Source organism: Echiichthys vipera (genome assembly GCF_963691815.1).
Source record: "Echiichthys vipera genome assembly, chromosome: 6".
In the NCBI taxonomy this organism is placed as follows: domain Eukaryota; kingdom Metazoa; phylum Chordata; class Actinopteri; order Perciformes; family Trachinidae; genus Echiichthys; species Echiichthys vipera.
This window is the reverse complement of record NC_139831.1, coordinates 8,052,283-8,073,215: the sequence shown is the minus strand read 5'-3', so window position 1 is coordinate 8,073,215 and position 20,933 is coordinate 8,052,283. Positions and strand designations below refer to the sequence as shown.

The 20,933-nt window shown below is 46.0% G+C and overlaps 2 protein-coding genes across 2 annotated transcripts in view; one reads left to right on the top strand and one right to left on the bottom strand.

Moving 5' to 3' along the window:
• Window positions 1-20,933, top strand: part of mrpl11 (mitochondrial ribosomal protein L11) — a 51,906-nt gene that overhangs the window by 19,036 nt on the left and 11,937 nt on the right. Inside the window, exon 4 of the mRNA XM_083914736.1 lies at window positions 20,664-20,759. Within this exon, the coding sequence (XP_083770862.1) occupies window positions 20,664-20,759 (96 nt within the window). The remainder of the gene's footprint in view (window positions 1-20,663; window positions 20,760-20,933) is intronic.
• Window positions 10,330-11,394, bottom strand: tmem265 (transmembrane protein 265; the record flags this gene model as incomplete). Its single annotated transcript, XM_083914732.1, has 1 exon — window positions 10,330-11,394. The coding sequence occupies one exon, from the start codon at window positions 11,392-11,394 to the stop codon at window positions 10,330-10,332; it is 1,065 nt and encodes a 354-aa protein (XP_083770858.1).

Here is a 20,933-nt window from a genome sequence, read left to right as displayed (position 1 = left end):
GGAAAAATGACAATTGACTAATTGTTTCATCTCTCACAAATACCTCCCTCAAATGGTTTATCCATTGATATAGTTTTAATCATTAAAGCTACAATGTGTAGTCCAAACGTGTCATTTCATTTGGACGTCTTTCAACTCATTGGGCGTCATGCAAGAACTTTTTCGTTGTCTTATAACTTTCTTTTTTTTTGTACAGTATGAGTTTGGCAGATTCTAACTTCAGATAACTGTGTAAACGTTGATGATGATGAATGATGAATGCCACCTGTGCATAAATGAGGGCGTGTTCACAATAATTCTAAATTAGCATAAGTTATGCCTTCACGCCTTTACCAGGAGTTCAAGTACCTCTGAGATCATGTTCACCAGTGAGGGGACGATGGAGCGTGAGTTTGGCCGGAGAATCGGAGCAGCGGGGGCGGTGTTGCAGTCGCTCTACCGCACCGTTGTGACGAAAAGAGAGCTGAGCTGGAAGACAAAGCTCTCGATCTACCGGTCAATCTTCGTTCCTACCCTCCCCTATGGTCATGATTCGAGTCATGACCGTAAGAACGAGGTCGCGGGTACAAGCGGCCGAAATGTGTTGTCTCAGGAGGGTGGCTGGAGTCTCCCTTAGAGATAAGGTGAGAAGTTCAGCATCCGTGAGGAACTCGGAGTAGAGCCGCTGCTCCTTTGCGTTGAAAGGAGCCAGTTGAGGTGGTTTGGGCATCTAGTAAGGATGAACCCTGGGCGCCTCCCTAGGGAGGTGTTCAAGGCACGTCCAGCTGGGAGGAGGCTTCGGGGAAGACCCAGGACTAGGTCGAGAGATTAGATCTCCACACTGGCCTGGGAACGCCTCAGGATCCCCCAGTTAGAGCTGGTAAATGTGGCCCTTGAAAGAAAAGTTTGGGGTCCCCTGCTAAAGCTGCTGCCGCCACGACCCGACCCCAGATAAGAGGTTAAAGAGGAGATGAGATGAGATAAGTTACGCCACAGTATTACCGTACGAGCCTCCGCCTCCTGCCTCGTCCTGTTAAAGTTCTGCTTTTGAAGATCCATTAAGGAAAGTCAATCATTTTAACGGCGTAAGCAGCGGAGTTAATGTAAAAAATAAACGCTGTGTCACCTGAGGGTCGTGCTGATACTGAAATGAAGTAGAGGTGATCCGAGTGGCTTTTTTTTAAACGTCTCGCCACAGCATGGGGATCGATGACTGTAACAGGGTGGGGTTGAATATTTTAAGACGTTTTGCAGTTTGAGATGTTCATAGTGATATTCAAGCATTATAAAACATCATCAAAGGCCAATTTAAAAATAATGACGATCTCATTAGGCAGCAGGGAATTAATTTAGACTTATATAATAAGTCAAACAGGATAATGTCAACATTTATGTAAATGTCATTTATATAGGATTTTCAAAATTGCTGCAAAGTAAAGAAATATACAATCTACTGGAAAAAAACTGTATTGAACAGCAGACGTACACACTTAGGGTTGGGCATCATTTCGATCCTTGTTTGGAGCAATTACCAGTAATTAGCTGCTGATTTATGAATTCCCCTGAAACTCTGCAGCCTGTGCATGTCGGAGACGTGGAGGCACTTCTGTCGGAGTCACGTTATAACCGAGCTCTCTGGTGTGTGTGGGGGTCTGTGTGCTTCAACTGTAGCCGACTGCTGGTGTTTACAGGACATTTAATGAAGATAAACGTCTTTGTGTGCGCGTAATTAGTCACGGAGCTGTGGTGGGTGGGTGGCTCCTTCCACATTAAGGCTGCGGGTCACTACAACAACCCGACAGAGGATTTGGCAACGTAAAATGAAGTCAGACTTCTGAACGCCGCTTACTGTGCTCCATCGCTGCAACACAGCTAGCGCCTGGAAGTACGGTGCCCGGTTGGCCGCTATCGAAACGGTTCTCAATGCCCAACCCTGAACACACTGTACGACTCTTAGATAGGTCTGGACTGATCGTAAGAAATGTGTTCGTACCTGAAAGTAAATCCTAAATTCAAGAAGATTGCTGAATGCCGCAAGATCTTCAAAATTACTTTTTCAAGCTGCTTAATAACGAATCTGTTTCCAGGAGTTCTTGCATGAGGCTCGCTGTTTAGGTGTCCGGTCAGCAGCTGTTCATGCATTCATCTCCAGCAGGTTTAACTAGTGTAACCCTCTGTTTGCAGGATTATCCAAACAATCAGGAGGACAGCTCCTTCTCATTATAGAAGCAACAGCCAGAGTCTGCACACGTACATGTAGATATGAATATATTAAGCTGGTACTGAAACAACTTAATTGGCTCCAACTACAATACAGAATCACCTTCAAAACCCTGATAATACTCTATGAAGCACTAATGGTTTGGCTCCTCAGTACATTTCTCACTTGCTCACTGATTATAATCCACTCGGGCCTCTCAGGTCATCAGGCAGAGGTCTTCGCGCCGTACCCAGAATTAGATCCAGGTCCGTTGAGGCTGCCTTCAGTTACTGTGATCCTGCTTTCTGGAACAAGCTGCCTGATGGAAAAACTGCAAACTCAAACCTTTCTCCCAGGCTGCTGGTTCATTAGTGTGTGTGCGTGTGTGTGTGTGTGTGGTCAGACTTTCTTTATTTTACTCACGTCATTTATGTTAGTACTTATGTTTATGCTTATATTTTGTCTTTCAATCATTGAAATTCAATGTGAAGCACTTTGAGTTTACATGTAATGAAATGTGCTGCATCAATAAAACTGCCGTTCCTATAGCGTTGTAAAAAATGCTGTAAAAACCGACTGTACATCCCCAAACTGCAGACAGACACAGTTAGAGACGAGCTGAATGACATAGAGGAGCATTAAGCAGCTAAAGGCCGAGGTATTTCCTTCAGGAGATGTAAAAAAAACAGAGCTAAAAAGGAGTGCATACTGGACTTGGATTCACCAGGTGAATGATAGTGTTGCTCCGTAACTGCTGGATGTGTGAAAAGGCAACTGCTTATCAACTTTAAAGGTGATAACGTGTCAGAAGTGAGTTTACAGCTTGTTTCCACTGCTCTTAAAGATGGGCTCCATTAGATTTTCATCTATTTAATTGTCTTTAAGAGAACAATGGCCACTTTTAAATGATCACATAACCCACTAATGCAAGCACTACTACTCGAGTATTCAAATCTGGGTGTCTGTGGCGACATTCGCAGGCTAGATGTAGATAAGCCGCCATGTTAGTGACGCTGCTGACAGTGGTTGGTCTGCTGGTGGATCTCGTCACCAACGGTAATGCTGCGTTCGCTTGTAATCGAAAATCTGGAACTGTGTCAGGCTTGTAGTAAGGGCAGGAGTGTAATAGGAATGTGTGTGTGTTCGGATTTCAGAGGGTAACATATGGGGACGGACTGGAGGTAGAGAGGTGAATGTGTGTCAAAGTTGACAAAAGAGCAAAAAATCTAATAAAAAAGTCAACACTCTTATTGACCTAACCTGACTCTCACCAGATGAATTTCGTTCCACCTAGCTCCACTCGCTCTCCATAGGAGTGGGATTTGGGGTCCAGGGAAAAATGGCCAACCAATCAGGACCCCCGGCGGGATATTTATAGATTTGACGGAGCGGATAAGTGACTGTTGTGATTCAGACAACAATGGCGGCGCGCATCGAGGAAGCAGGGGTCAGCATTGATGCGGCTGTTTCATCTGTGTTGTCCAATCTAGCGTCTAGCACAGTTCCCTGCGTCGCTCGGGTTGGTTTCGATGTGAGTGGTTGAAGTAGTAGTCAGTTAAGATGACGGACAAGTGGTTTATCCAATCATACGCATGGATTTTTGATAAGGCCCAACCTCTCCTACGGAGCGATCCCAGATGGATGAGTGGAGCTAGGCAGAACAAAATTCATCTGACGAGAGCCAGGTTAATATTGACCAAAATCAAGTCTTATTGGTATGTTCTAATAACGTGGTAACACTGTGATACATGGGGTTTGCTGTATGTTGCTAAATAGGGGTTAAGGGACCATTAAGAGACTGTGATTATTAGTGTTGATCTAGACGTGAGGATGAAGTAAAAAGTCACTGTATGTTCTGAAGTAAAACGTCTGTGTGTGTCAATCTTTCACACACAACACTCATGAAGTACAACTTTAAGTGGACGGAAACAAATTAATGAGGTCATTTAAAATAAAATACGAACACAAGTTTAAGATTTCTTGTTCTCAAAAGTCTTGTGGAGGTCAGAACGTTTGATGTTTGAGAGTGAGGTATTGTGCAGTAAGCAGTTAGACTATTCTTTTCTTTTCTTACAGTCTGGAAACATTCATTTTTTATCCGGCAATAAGGAAGAGGAGCTATGCTTTAATCTCATCCCATTTCACCATCTTTTATTCCCTCTGAAAAATACGGCAGCCAGGGCTTTAACCGCTGCCAAGTGAAAGGGCCGTAATAACCCAATTTTACCATCTCCGCTGCACTGTTTACCACTTATATGTATAATTGATTTTAAGATTTTTGCTGATCACATTTAAGGCTCAGCTAAATCTTCAGCTCACAGCTACACTGGGAGACCCTCTGATCCTCTGAAGCTGAGAATTAAGAAACGGGCTCTGACTGTCACTCAACTCTCAACGTGAAAGTTTATTGAGATTTTCACTTTGTAGCACAGTCGTGACACCACAACTAAAAAAAACATTGTGTTATTTATAGCAGAACCGCATCACTTGACAGACAGGGGGGATATTTTTAATGGCAGCTCCCTATAGCATACAAAACATAGCAATCATACATTTCTGAACAACCCTCCATGTCTCTCACATTCTATAAAACCTGTCAAAGTGACATGAGTGCTGATCAGGAGGCGTGTGGTATTTTTGTGTTTCCTTACTCATAGACGCTCCGGTTGGAATTTGATCATTCTTGAAGAAACTGAAATCTATGGCAGCTCAAGATAACAGGCAACAACAGGAATATCGGCTGAACTGTACACTAAAATATGTTTCTGCAAGAAATATGCCGTACAGTAACAGAATAGGGATTCATGTTTAATCCGCGCTGCCTGGTTTCACAGTTTGATCGGAGTTCAGAGCAACCACGGGAGCAGATTCTGTTCAAGCACCACAAAAAATAATTTGTTTGAGAACCTGAAAAGTTAGTTGCAACCATTGACTATAAAACATGGACGTAGTGTTGAAGTCCATTCACTCGTACTCGCCTACGGGAGTCGCTGCATTTCCTCTGACCAAAAAAAGGGCATGTATGTGACGTTGGGGGGAGGGAGATACGTCAATGAGAAACTGCTCTATTATGAAACATGCCCCTAGTGGACACTCGAAGAACTGCAGTTTTTGGCACTTACTTATTGGATAAACCAGGAAATTGCTGTGGTTGGGGCTTGGTTGCAACTGGAAAATAGCTGTTTTTTGGTTCAACCGTGACAGTGGTGTGCATTGTGCAACGACCTCTCGCATCCTTGATTACAATGGTTCTATGCAAAACTTGTGGAAATGCGGGCTGGTACGCCAGACAGTTACACCCTTGGTTCAAATCATTCTGAACAGAACCAGTTCCCTATCAGCTGAAAAGCGCCATCAGTGACTTCGGCGCAGTGGAAACTAGCAGATGCTATTAGGAGCACATAGAGAACAGAAGGTAGAGCTGGAGTTTCATTGCGCTGTCAGGATGTAGTGACAGTTTCAGCAAATATGAAAATAAAGTTACCAACTTCAGCTTTAACAGAGCTGGGATCGACTGACTCTTCTTAGTTTGGGAGGGGAGAGGGAGGCACACCTGCCGCTGATCTGCACTCGACTGACTGCACTTCTCTTGTTAACTTCATTTATACATATTTGATACCTATTTGTTGAACATTTTCTGGTTCACAGCCCAAGGTGCTAATGGTGAAACCGAAAAATGACTGATGATGCGTGGACAGGCGGCGATGTGGAGCTTACTGGTAGACATTGTTTGTGGCGCTTGCTCATTAGACATACAGTAGGAACAGTGGGCATATGCAACTCGAAGAGATGTCATTGTTGTCCTCACGGTTACCAGAGTTTCGAAAAAATCTACAGTTTTTTAGAAAGTGTGTTCAAAAACCTGTGTTCTCTGCCTGTGGGCGAGAAGAAATGATCCCTTTCCATATTTGTGTAGACGACCTCAAAGAACAAATTCAGCTTTATGTTTCTGTTTGAAACATTTGTCTTTTGTTTTCTTTTGACTTTTACATTTGAGGCTTTCGTTATTGTTGTTTTTGATTTCATGAACTCAGCTTAGAGGTGAAAAGAAGAAAACAAATATGGAGTTGGACTATAAACTATCCGAGCAAAGCCGACCGTCGTTTGTACTCTTTGGTATTAAAACTTTTGGTGAAGTAAAAGATCTAAAGACTACTTCCATTAATTTACGAAATAGTTGTAAATCTCATTTCTTAATCACATTATTGTTTAGTTCAAATATTCAGTCACTGACTTTGTAGTTAGTTCCCTTTTCCCCTTCAGCTCAGCTCAAATGAACTTCAGCCCGTCAGGGAGTGAGTCACCTTTCATACCGCCGGTACCTTCAGTCTGTTGCCAGTTCAAGCTGTCACACTCGGTTCGGCACAAAACCAGCACTGTACATAAAGTTAATAGCTCAGCAGCCCATTATTAACGACAGAGTTCTCAGATTATGATCGTTTCTGCGGCTTACGCTGTCTTCTAATAGACTTTTAAAGAGGAAGTAATGCGAATCACTGCAGAGCTGACAGCGGCGCTCTCTGTCACTGTGAAGGAGCTCCGCTGCTAAAAGCTACTGATCCAGTCAGCGACAACAGGGATTCAGTACAGTCGGTACAGTTTAAAGACTCCTTCATAAACCTGTTGAACACCTGATATGAAACTGCAAAAAGCTTCTCGTGTATGAGATGCTTGAACCAGACGCATTGGGTTTGAATAATGATCAAAGTAGTTAATGATTCCACTAAATGTTATTTGAACATTCGGTAAATTGACCAGCACTTATCACCTATTTCAGCCGGATGTCACCTGAAACCAGTGTTCCTATGCATCTGATCTGTCTTTAGCATTGCAACGAATGTCATAAGAGTCTCTTGCATCATTTCTTTCTCCTAGAATATACTTTGAAGTTCTCCCCAAAGCCTGTAGTGCTGATGAATGATTTAGACGTCTGTCTGTTAAATGTGGCTCTTTCTGCCAGAAGGTGTGTCTGTGAGCTCGTAGGCATACTGTAGCTGTCGCTGTGTCAGGGGTAATGAGGTGAGATGGGATGTAACCAAGTGTTCAACAGAGCAAAACAGAGCCATATGTTTTTCTCAAAGTGCCTCCCTTTTTGGACTGCTTGGGATGTTATCGTTGTCAGGGCAGCGTGTTGTGTGCGTTTGTCTCTCTGGGCTCCCGTGCTTCATCACGCTCACATTGTGTGTAACGGTAAATAAATGGCAGCCGGCAGCTGCTCTGCTTTAGGCAGTGGCTCCGGCCCTTTAATCTTAGCCAGCCTCTCCTTCTCGTTTTTTTTTTACTTCGTCTCTGACTAACCACCCTTGACAGGCGAAGTGCAGAGAGGTAGGCTGCCTGTCGGCTGCGGGGCAAATTTAAACAAACGAGGGAAATAAACGAAGGAACAGGAGGCAAAAAAGGGAAACCGACAGCTTTGGTACAGGAGAATAATTAAAGGCCGGAGTGAAATTAGCACAGGGGAATAGTGGGAAAGAATAGAGAGCGCCGGAGAGAGCGGCAAAAGAAGAAGGAAAACAGGAGAGCGGCTCATGCACTTTTCTTCAGGAGCAGGTTATGGGAGTCAATGGGAGCCGAGAGAAAATGCTGAGCATTGTATCTCGAGCTTAACAGGTGTAACAAATTTCAAGAGCTAGTCATTTGCAGAGGCTGCTGCCTATGCAGTCCCTGCTTTTAGTATAATAGAAACAGGAGAAGTTGCCCAACAGGGAGTGCATCCAGAATGCGTATGTTTGAAATGTAGTGATGGAAGGAGGCGGAGATGAAAGAAAGAGCTGGATGCTGTCTGCTACACTGGTTATCCCACTGTGGTTTTTGGTTTGAGGTCTCTGAACCGCAGAGAAATTCCCCACTGAAACTTTGAATGCTTTTCTTGTGTGTGCACATTAGTCTTAATACATCTTGTTAATACACACAATAAATCAAGCATAAAGCACTGAGAATAAAAGCTTGTATTTTGACAAATAGCCTCCGTTTCAATTAAAAGGACCATTTCAGCTCAGAGGAGAGGCCGGCGGGTGCATTCACAACAGCTGTGAGCAAAGAGTTCACTCTAAAAACATCACACACTTACTACGACTCTTGACAGACACACCCCATCTCTCTTTCAACGTTAAAAGGCAGACAACATGACCGCACACTCAAGGATTCCAGCGAGAGGATCCAAGCTGATGGGGCCGCCGGCGTAATTGTGACAAATGACAGGCTTTTGTCAGCGTGCTGCACCGTGAAGCGAAGAGCACGCTTCTCCAGCTGAATATATATGTGTGTGTGTGTGGGAGACCCGGCCATTCACTTCACCGCCTTCAGGAGAAAAACATGCAATTTTCTGTAAAAGTAAAAGCTGATTGACTTTAAAAAGTGGAGCTTTTGAAAATATAAGTCAGTTATTGGATAACTTGCACCGACTCCTCCTGTTCTTCCCCTGTATGTGGGTGACAGGCTGCCAATAATGCACCTACATAATAGCCAATGAACTGTCAACACTAGGCGGGTATGAAATGCTTTATTAGTTTGCACTCTGTCCTGGAGGTGTAGCTGACATGAGCTATGGAATAACTTCACAGCGTACATGTGGCATATGTCCAAGTTACACACACACGCGCGCGTACACGTCACAATGTGTACGCCTCGTCAAGACGCAGTGGCCCGTCGCTCCGTGAGGACACAAAGCACTTGGTTGTGCAGTGCATCCTCTTCACCTGCTGACCCATAATCCCATCATGTTTACAAATAAGTGCATGAAAGGCTTCATAATCAAAAAGTTAACACATTCATCTAAAGGTTAAAAAAAACAGATTTGAGGGGCAGGAGGGTGGCTGGTCACTTTTTTTTCCTCTTGTATTTGAAAATGTCTGATGGAGACTTTGAGACAAGTACTGACGACGGCAAAACATGGATTTTAAATGTGTTCTGAAATGGCAAAGGGATTACTTACATTGGTATTGTCTTTGTAAATATAGTTAAATGGGCCTGTTCTGTAGTTTGTGTTGCAGTAGGATTAAGATTATGCAAAACGCTCCTCTTTAAGCCCTAGCATGGAAACGTTTATTTATGGAAACAGTGTCTTCTTTCGTAAATAGTTGGCGCCTGGAGTTATGCATATTTTTGTTGTTTTAAAATCTCTGCAGGAGGGTTTTAACATAAACGGCAGAAGTTGTCCTAAAATAAATGTGACGGTACAGTGTGCATCTCTAAAAATCATCTCCAGCTCAAATTCTGCATTTAAACACGAATAAAGAGATGTCGTGACGGCAGAAACAGTTTGGCAAGGACTGTAGGCCATGAGTCGGCACGTTTTCACTCCGAATGAACAACAAAGTAAGCGATTTTCAGATATTTCCTGCCAGACGACAAACAAGTGATGTTGTCTTTTTTGGTTTGGATAAAAATCCGTTGCCCACCCTTGTTGTAAGAGACCGTAAACCTGGGAGATCATAGAGATAAAAAACATCTGCTACACATTTTATTTAATGTTTATTTTATTCTCTTACCTTTTATTGTGAAAAACTGGATAGCTTTACCTTCAGGCCTCTAAAATCTATTCAAATAAGGAGACTTTTGAATCATGGTTCTGTGGTTCTGAAGGGGGAATAAATCCTCACTCCCCTCTATTAAACTCTTCTCTGTGAAAGGTCCCTGTAATGTGACAGGGAAAACAACTACAGTAAAGGTCACAGACTGTATTTTGGCATCTCACGGCAGAAGAGTGTTGTTCTAATTTTTCCAACAATCCACATGACCTGAACTCAAACTGAACAAAGAAGTAGACCACAGATGAGATACTGTATACGCAATAAATCAGAATTAAAACAGATGTCTTAATTAAAGAAGGGAATAAGCACCACTAGACTTCAACATACATTTCTGGACTATTCTTTACAGGCTGATAGATGTGTTCACAGTGTTCAATTTAAAAAATACACTCCCACAAATCCCAGCAATGCATTTTGAGTTATTCTTAGCACAACAAAATGTGCAGAAAGCCAAGCTTGCCAAATGCATTTCCACAGCTCGGCATTATACCCATCACTGTTGTACTGAAATCCAATACGAGTTATCTGTCTGGATGTGATACTGGCTCTGCTGGTCAGAGTTTGAAGTGTGGGTGTGATCACATGCTTTTATGCATGCGTGCATGTGCGAGTGGCTCTCTAGAGTTCATGGGAGATGAAAGAGGGTCCTAAGGGCGTCTCTGCGGGCTCCATGCTGACATGGGAGAGAGTGTGGCTTTGGGAGCGAGACAGTGTATGATAATGCGAGGGAGGTTCTTTCCCCTGGGTCTGGCCCTCTCCCTGCTCTGAGCTCTGGCTTGGCAGGGTCGAGTCTGCCGGTTCTGCTCCCGCCACAGTGCCCGGTCCTGCAGCGCTGCGCTCCTGCTTGTATCTTTCCCAGGCTGAGCTCAGCTTCACAGCCAGAGCCAGCAGGTTCTTCCCCAGGAACACAGTGGACACACGGGAGTCCCTGTACCACAGCATACCTGTGCCCCTCAGGGCCAGGGTGAAGATATTGATAGTGATCAAGCTGAGCCAAGGGTACAAAGCCTCTTTACGGGGTCCCCTCTGTCCTGGCAGGCCGGTGGCCCCCAGCTCTGTGAGAGCCACACAGGGCAGCAGCAGCAGGAGGGCGTAGCAGTAAAAGAAGACCAGGCCCTCGGCCCAAATGGGCAATCTCTGCTCAACTGCACCTCCGGTCCCCGCTGCAGCCCCGCCGTGGGCTTCCCACAGCCCCGCCTGCAGGTCCAGCACATCCAGCAGGTCCACCACCACCCACAGGAGCCGGCCCCGCACCTCCTGCTTCCTGCGCTGCGGCGTCATGTGGTCAGCTCCCGTCAGTATCAGAAACAGGGAGGGCAGGCAGATGGACAGCAGCAGCGTCAGGGTCTTCCTGGCCAGCGGGTCGGGCGGACGGCGCTCCTGCCTGTAGTTATGGCAGACGAAGAAGAGCTTGAGCTGGAGCAGGGACAGGAACAGGAACCAGAGGGCGTTGGCAAAACCGCGACGTGGCGACCGCGCCTCTGACACCACGCCGGCCGACACAAAGCGCAGTGCGAGCAGGAAGCCAACGTCACCCAACAACACTGCCGCACACTGCCACACGCTTGGTCCTGGAGGTCCACGAGCCCCCAGCATGCTCTGCTCCAGCAGGTACAGGTCCACCACTGCCATCGTGCTCACTGTGACCAGGGTTGATACGCACACCTGGGGCGTGGGCACCATGCCTGAGAGAGAGAGAGAGACACACACACACACACACACACACACACACACACACACACACACGGTGGTAAATCTGTTACATCGTCAGAAGTGCTCACATCGCTCCACACAGTGCCTTCTGTCCTCAGTAAAAACTGACACATTTGGAAGATAACATGTTTGTTTTTCCAGCACTAATTCAGAACCAAATGATAGATAGCTTTATGTTTGTTGCTATGGTTAAAGACATTGGGTGCAGAGTAAGCAGCGAGCCGACTTTATCTTTAGCCAAAGATACATCTGTCTGCTCAAGCTGAGAAGCCTGTTAAATTGGGGTTGTTATTTTTTTGTGCAACTCTGCAGCTCTTTGAATTAAATGGCATTCATTTTCCATAAAGGTCCCAACATGTCGTCTTTTGATTCTTTGACTTTCCCCGAGTTTCTTTTTTCTGTGTTTTGTTGTTGTGTCTGTTCACTTCTCAGTACTCATCTTATTCATTATTAATTAATTGTGTTCGGGCGCAGCTAAGGTGCCCCGTCAAAGCCTTTTCTTTGCCTCTATAGTCTTCCATGTTTATTTTCACACCATGCTGCAATCTTTTAATCTTGGCAAATTCCCCTCTCATTTGAGATGAATATTGATAACCCGCTATTTGTTTGGAGATGTGTTTGATTTATGTTGCTGTATAAACACTGTGTGCGTCTGTGTGAGAGCATGCAGACAATGCTAATTTGGCTGAGCATGGGGGTTAATTTCTTTTATTGCCGCTCATATCTGGACAGTATAAACTCCAGTATTGACACAGCGTGAGGAACGATCATCGACTTTCCAGTGTAATCAAAATGACATCTCTTTATCGTATTTAGCAGAAAAGCACAGCACAGACCAGTGGACTGTCTGTTATCTGCTCAGCACCGCTCAGGGGTGTCAACCCCTCGACTGGATCGATGGCATTATAATATAAAATCACTGGCAGCTCAGATGTGTCGTAATGGCAACAGTTCAGCGTGATCGAGCGAGAGATTGCCAGCGTGATTGCGGCCTGTGAGAAAATTCTGCCAGTGAAAAGTGTGTATTGATATCCTGCCGATAGAAGACGCATCGCTTCCCTCCGTATAAGACTAACAGGAGCTGTGCCATCTCCTCGCTGCTGTCTGAATCATTGAGGAGCACTGAGGATCACTGAGGGAAAGAAAGGGGGTTTGAGATTGTGCATGTCTGTATGGAGATGGAGAATGAGCACATGACTGCAAGTGAAAGATTAATAGGCCTCTTGGCTGTCTACATGCCCAATAAAGTGTTACTGCGTGATGTTAATGGTTCATAAAGAAGCGCCAGAGGAGAGGGGGGTGAAAATGATGAAGAGGAAAAGACTCAAATGCAGATAGGAAGTGACTTCCACCCACTTGTATGAAGGCATGTGGTTTCATGTGCCAGCTCGGCCTGGATGAATCCGGATGGATTCATCACTGGAGCTATTGAAATATCACAGACATTAGAGTTTGTTCTGAAACAGATGATTCAAAGAGACAAGGAAAGAAACGATCTCGACTCATTAATCCCCTCGGAGGCGTGGTGGTGGGAGGACAGGCGTGGATCACGCCAGCATTCGTAATATCTGATTGTGTTTGGAGCCTTTTGTCTCATCGCTTACTGCAACTTGATTACCATTCCCCTCCTGAAATTGAATGAATTTCACCGGAGCCGCCGATTTGAGAGGATATTGGAATTTAAATTTTGTTTTTCCTTCTCGGGGAACCCGATCTGCAGGGAGAGGGAGGTGGAGAAGTTTTAGAGGCGCCTTTGCAGCCGGCGTCTTCTCTCGAGGTCGTGCCTCTTAAGATATGCCACCTGAGCCCTAAATTTCACCCTGGAAATCTCCCTGTCAGCCTCTGTTTGCGTTTTCTGACTCCCTTGTCAGGGGCTTGTAATTTATTCTGCCCTGATGGAGGGACTTGGATGACAGCCTGCGTGTCCACTTCGCTCATCAATAATGACCAAATTCATCATTCCCCTGTCTGCGAAGTGACACCGCCGTTGACAAGGTGATGCAACCTATTTTGCTGTACGCATGAGTAATGGAATATAATAGTGTGCAAGTGAAAGATGTATTCATTTTTTATGAGTTCTGTTCTGTACTGAAAATCAATTTCCCACCCATGTTTTCGTGGCTGTGAGCTTGTGTGACACCACATGGTCCATCTGCACCAACACACACTGACAGAGATAAAGCGATGGGTGGGGTTGCCTCCTGCATTTGTTTTCTATATTACTGGATGATTTTCCCAGGTGGATGGAAACCCGTGTACGGCCGAGATTAACTTGTCTACCCCCACAGCTTTTTTTATTTTAGTTTATCTCTACAAACAGCCTCCCCCCCTGCAGAGCTCCAAATCACATCAAAGCCCAGATCCTCCCTAAGTTATTACAGGTGGAGCACCAAGGGCATCAGGACGACATCCATGCCATTATGTGCAAACTAATTAATTAATAGAGAGCCAGGCGGTGTGCAAGCCCTGATAGTGCACTGCTGAATAAATCCCCTCTCCAGACTTAAAGCCACATGACTGAAACATCTGTTGATTTGTGAGGTAGCAGCCCAAGTGTTGCCTGAAGGGCTTTTTGTTGCTTTCTCTCTCTTCTTAGTTATCACATTTGTTTTTTTTCTCTTGCACATACGGTTATTATTGCCCCAACATGCGCTGCGCCGCCTCGCATCCTCTGGCAATTTAACAATCTCTGTGAAACCGCTTCTCTGCAACACCTGTTTCATAACTGCCCTATTAACAGCAGGTACTGTGGGCTTTATCCGTGCATGGCTGCTAGTAAAGTGAAGCTTTAGTTACCCAAACCATTCGTCTTGCACTTGGGCTCGATCCTCCTGCGATGTGCTCCTTTTCTTCCAAGTAGAAGCGCAGTCTTTCACCAATATAAAGTCTCTCTTATTGTCGATGATGAGAGCCGGGCTCGGTGATAAAGTCCTGTCCTTTTACAGTCCGGGTGTGTGTGCAGAGCCAGGCTGCAGGAGAAGGCGAATCTGGAGGCTGTTAGAGGGGAAAGTCATCGCCACTGCCACACCGAGCACCACCCGAGTTTGTAGGAACAACAAAAAAACAAAAAACCCGGTTCGTACTTATGAAGATCTCCCCTCCGCGCAGATCATGGCCGATGTCTGTTGGTTGTTGCAGAGGCTCGATGTGAATCTGGATCGGTCACCTCCTGCAGCGTCAGGGTCCGCCGGCGTCGGCAGCGGGGAGCAGAGAGCCGTGCGGGGGGCTCGCTGCTGCTGCTCGGGCGGGCTCCGGCTGTGCGGAGCAGCCGGGGGAAGTCGGTCAGAAGTGGAGCAGCAGCAGCAGCAGCAGCAGCAGCAGCAGCGACGCGCAATCGTTTTAAGTGGAGACCGCAGACCGGGGAGATGGATCTTGCGAGAGGAAGGCAGAGCGGTGCAACAGCGAGAGGAGGACGAGCAGAAACTCACACACGCTGTCCGACTTTGGCTGTGGTGTTAATTTGTAAGCAGGTTACGTGCTTCACTCCAGACCTCCCACCCTCCCCAGTTTCTCCTCCTCCTCCTCCTCCTCCTCCTCCTCCTCCTCCTCCTCCTCCTCCTCCTCCAGCAGCAGCTGTGGAAGTTAAGCTGGAAAATGCTATGAATATTTGAGTGCACCCAGTTACAGTATACTCATTGGTTTGTTGTAATCATGATGATGCCACTTGCAGAAGATTAGTAGCATTGTTTGGGAGCAGGCGGATACCTTATTTACCCTTCCTCCTTTTAGCCTTCCTCGCTTGAAATAAGAGCGGAGGAAGTGGAGCGAAAGATGCTTGTAGCCCGTAGACACACTTAGAGCTCAGAAGGCAGATGTTACAACTTTAATTAGTCCTCCTCCTGTCTACTTACTGTCTTAGTCACACAAGGAAATCATCACTCTGTTGTAGATGAACTCATTACAGCCGGCTTACTGCACACTTTAACAGAAAGATTGGGAGTTTCTGAGAGGGATCTGGTTGAGGATTAATCTTTTGGAAACTGTTTTAAAAAGAGGAGCTGTCTGCTCTCCTGATTCGAGAATTTAATTTTGGTTCCTTTGTCAGCCACAGATGGGATTTTAAGGAATGTTCAAGTAGCGTCACGTCTTTCCTCAAGGTCCTGCTCCTTCATGTGCATCTGAAAGCGTCCGCGGTCTGCACCTTTAGCAAAAGCTCATGTCCTCAACTCCCTGGTTTCTGTGGCTTTCAGCGTGCTGGGTTCATTTCAGAGTGAGAGGTTTAATCAGACTGGTGGGAAAGGGGATGGAGAGTCATCTTTCTTGTCAGATTCAGCTTTGCGCTCCGTTGGCTTCCAAGAGAAGAGAGATTTTCCATTTTCCTCACTTCAGCATGGAGTATTTTTTTGTTCTTCTTCACCCGTCTTCTTCTCGCAGCTGCGTCTCTGTCACCCGTCTCCTCATGTTTATCCCATTCTTTCCTCCATTCTGCTGCTATCTCCCCTCTTTTCTCTTTTTTTTCTTGTTTTTCTTCCCCTTGGGTGTGGTTGAAGGTCATTCTGCACACTGGCTCACAATCAGAGAGGGAGCCAGGGGAAAGGGACAGGGAGAGAACAGTGAAAATAGCAGAGGAGGGCGAGGGGCAGCCAGGCAGGCAGCCTGTCCCCAGTACTGTGCAGTCATCACTTTCTTGCTTCAGACATGATTGGGGAAGTTTGGAAGGACACGGGCTGTATGAGAATGCTAAAGACGTGAACACTGAGTCATGCTCCACATCAGACCCGGGTTGACCTCCACAAAACACGGCAAAAATGAACGCAAACCTCCACCTTCCTTCTCTTGGCTCTTTGTCTGAGTTTCATGTCAACGCGTGAGCACTGATTCATCCTTGCACTCAGTGTTCGATGATGCACAGTACAAAGGAAAAACCTCAGTGCAGCAGAAACTGAGATTTCGCCCCTTTTTTCTATTCAACACATTATTCTTCCTCGTCCAAGACTACACCGCCTACGATGCAACTCCACTGCCAGCAGTTCGGTCTGATATTGGGGTGTGTCATGCTAGTGGAAGCTAATGTAGTCTGTGACATCAGTTATCATATTTTGCGCAGCTCCCTCTGGACGCCACTCAAGTCTTTGTACAACTTTGTTCACATATGCAGTAGTCCTCCCCAAGACCTGTAAACAGACTTTGATGTGTGAAGTCGCTGGAGTTCCCTTTTGAATAAAACCTTTTGGAGTGCAAAATTTCCCTGTTATCTCCCTGAATACGCCGCAAACACAACACAGGCATTGTCGAAGAGTTGTCGCAGTCTGACTTCATCCCAACCCCTGACTCTCTTTCTTTGTGCCTCTCCTCCACCCGTCAGCGTGTCTTGTGAATTCTCCGACATCTCCAGCGTGGGGCCTCAGCCGCCTGCAGCTCAGACTCCTGTGTTTCTGCTGCAGCCTCCACACGTGATTAATCATGTGAAGTGGCAAAAAAGCACAACACCGTCAAGACTGTGAGGGGAACCTAATGGAGTTGAAAATGGGATGTTTTGTCGTGATGCAATCCATTTTGTTCTACCTACGCCTGCTTGCTTTTCGCCATTACCTCAAATAGGGAATTTTTCTTCTTCTTGTGCCAGGTGGGAAACCTGAAGGTTGCCTCTGTTTTAAGTAAAGATCCAGACGGACAACAACACTCCCAAGAAGTTGTGGCGTTGTTGTAGTCGTTATGAAGATGAATTTGGTTTGCTCCGACAGTTCTGCGCTCATGCTCGTGTGAGCAGCGCTCCTCAGCTCTTTCGTGCGGGGTTGTATTTTGGCCTCGGCGCAGTTCACTGGAGACTGGGCTCGGAAATAGTTTTCGTTTTCCACTTTTAAGACTCTCTAATCCACTGATTCCAGAGTGGAAAATCAAGTAAGATGCACGTCCAGTGTGAACTCAATTTATTTAGTGGCGTTTTGCTGTGTGCCTCTGCGTCTGTTTGACCCGAACTGACCGGCTGTTTAGGCTCTCTCTTCAACATGAAACCTAATCAGCTGTTTGACGCTACGATGGCGCTGAATGTGATAAAATGCCCACAGCGAAGCCGATTAAATGAAGGAGGTAATGAAGGTAATGAATGAGAGTATTTCACACTGAAGGGTTTAATTAACCTCTCCTCCCACCAGCCTCTTTCCACTGTAGCACCTTCGCCACCCTATCGCGGCCCGCCACTGTGTCTATTGCCCGGGGCAATTCATCAGGTGGCCTTGTGTGCCAGGGGCAATTAATCCTGCCTCCTACCCCAAGGCCTTATCCCGCGTGTGTGTCCTTTATCTCCATGTTTGCCACGCTTCCATAAGCACAATACTTCTCTTGACCTGCTCACCCTCTCTTTCTCATCTCGCTCCATCTCTTCCTCTCTGCCCTCCTCCTGCACTCCCTTTCTCTTCCTCTCCCTCCCCCTTTCCTCTCAGATGGAGAGACACCTGCGACCACACACAATGAACACTTCCTCGCCGTCAGCAGTCCCCAGCAGCTTAATATGCACACATATTCACTCTTGAACTGATGGTCTTGTCAGATTGAAATGAGGCTCAAGTATTCATACATAAACATACACACACACACACACTCACCCATATTCATGAGGACCTCCTGCAGCCCTTTCCCTTCTCTTATCTCCTCTCCCGTTGCTCACCTCAGTTGAACAAACCCCCTTCTTATTGTTCAAATATTGACCACGACGATCACTGGCCACATTCTGACAACTTTAATACACCTCAGCTGTCTCTCTCTTTTCCCATTCCTGTCTCTCCTCCCCTCCCATGCATGCACACACACACACACACACCATTCTGCCACACCAGTGCTACATCTTGTTAAAAAGAGTTAGTGAAGCTGAAAGCCAATCACATTAACACGGAAGGAGTGTCAAAAAAGACTGCAGAGAATATGGTGGAAGGGTCAAATCCAATGGACACTCTGCAGATTTTAATTGCAAACGCCTAATTGCTCCCATAATTATGAGCAATAAGACTCTGACTGCCGAGCTGATCTTGAATGGATCATGTAGCAATTACTCACCACTGTCGCAGCTGGATTTGGCGCCGAGAAATATCTTAGATTAGCGTTTAATCCCGGTGCCCAGGATCTCAGAAGTCTTTGAAGATGTGCGGCTGAATGTCCTCGCCCATAGCCGGCGTGGAAGGCCCCGCCTCGGGTGATGGGCTGCGGCCATTTTATACTGGAGAGCGCCCGGCTCTAATCAGTCATGGTGGAAGAGAGAGGATTTATCCAGCAGCTCGGACTCGAGGATGATTAGATGCTCAGATGCAGTGAGCTGGGGTTAGAGATTTGGCCAGGGCATCAACGTTACTGTTCCAGTTCTCTCTCTCTGATAAATGTCAGGCGCAAGTTGGAGGGACCAACCTTGAGCCTTGCTTTCATTGCACGCCAGCCCTCTGCCACATTTAAAGACTGCGATTGCAATTACCAACATGGTTCAATCACTGTAATTACTGCAGTTAAACTATTAAATAGCCTGAGGCCAATAAAAAAACCTCACACTGCTATCTTCAGAGGACGAGATGTCTGGACCGCTGTTGGATAGCTTAATTAAAATATGCTTACCTGTCTCTGGTGCATACTTAGTTGTGTGCAGAGCTCAGGGCAAAGCGTCTGCTAGCCCCGAGCGTGTCGTGCTCTATCCTCTTATTTGCCACTCTTTAGCCTTTAAAAAAACATTTGTTCAAGCCTTTTATTTTAGCTGTGTGCATCTGGTCAGGGTGGGCGTGTAAAAGCCTTTGCCTCTGTCTATCTTTAGAACAGTCGCTCCCCTGTCTGCATAATGTTAAGCGCTTTTTAGAAGCATCAGGCATTATCTCCGGCTGGTCAGGGAGGCCCTTTCATGGTATTGTGTGGCATGAAAGGGCCATCTGAGTCGGCGGGAGAGATCATTATCCGACATGAGCTGAACAGAGGGGAAGGAATGGGAGCTGATTGTGTAAGGCAGAGCCCGAGGGTTTGCTTTGACTCATACGCAACATCACAGCCTTTATACTAATCCATATTTAATTAGACTTTCCTTCAGTGCTCCTTCCTTGTTTGTTTACCCTTGCTATGTTGTTTTATGGGAGGCGAAGGGAGGGAAGGGCACTGGTAGAAAGAAGTGAGGTTGACATGGGATTAGTTACTATTAATAAGCATGGGAGGGGAGGAAGGGAGAGCCTGGAGAGGGCTCTGGGGGACGTAGCTGCATTTCATTTCATTAGTGGCATATTGTAATTCAAATATCACCCATCAGCTCTGGAACAAAAACATGCCTCGACTCGTGCGGCGTGTTGAAATTTCAATCGGTTTGTTACCATGTTAGAAACGCCGGTGACTAATGAGAATCGTTTTGGACCCAAATGAAGGGATGCGGTCGTATAGATCAACAGCTGATTAGCATTCATCAGGTGCTTTTGAAGCCTTTAGCAAAGATGATGTTCAGAGAACTTTCTGCTCCGTTAAGCTCAAATAAATGTCTTCCCCTTGCTGCAGTTGGAGGATGTCTCAGGATGACTGACTTTTCATCAGATCCATTATTAGAATCTGAGGGCTCTGGCGTGGAGCAATAGAAACTCACGAGTCCATTAAACTGAGTTTTTTTTATTTAAAAAACGTCTTTTTTTTCCTCCTCATTTCTGAAATGAACATTGCAATCAGTGTGTTGCCTTTGGGAGGGATGGCGGGTGAAGGTCAGTATGAATTCAGCAGTAATAATTACATTCTTTATTAGTCTTCGCCTCTGAATTCAGCGCCAAAGAGGAATGGTGCGACGGAGCAGCGTTGGCCGAGTGTTGACTTAATGTCAGACATCCATTTTGCCTTCGCTCTGGTTGGCCTTGCAGGAGCTGGAAAATGGGAGGCTCATTCGTCACTGGGTTTCTCTGGCTCTGGGCGCCAACATGCATTCAGTCATCGCTCGACTGACAGACACGTGCACACGTTCACTCAGTGTGGAACAACAGAGAGGCTGCACACACACACACACGCACACACACACACACTCTGATGCAGCTCAGTGTGGATATAACAAGAATAACTAGTATGAAGTGTGAAAATGCACATAGACGCACACTCGCCCGATCCCTGAACCGCTCATGTGTGCAAATACAATAAGACCTGAAGTTTTGTGATTGATTGACTGACAGCAGCCCGGGAATCTTTATTCTCGCAGCGCCGTGTGACACGTTGAGCTGGATGTTTGAGAGCTCAGACTTCTCATACATTTTAAAGTGATCCTCCATCATTTCTCCATGTCTGTTTCCCTCTTTTTTCCCATCCAGAAAGGAATCCCCATCGGGCAGTTCTGCAAGGACTTCAACGAGAAAACCAAGGAGCTGAAGGAGGGCATCCCTCTCCCAGTCAAGATCCATGTGAAGGTGCGTCTGTGAGGCTGTCTCTAACCCATCCCTGACCCTTTACACTTAGCAGCCTTCCCTCCCATGGTTGTGGTTAATTCTACTAGCTGCATAACATTACCAGCTCACTTTCATTATTCATACTCTACCACCGAAGTAAGCCTTTCCATTTGCATTCATTAATGAAGCAATACC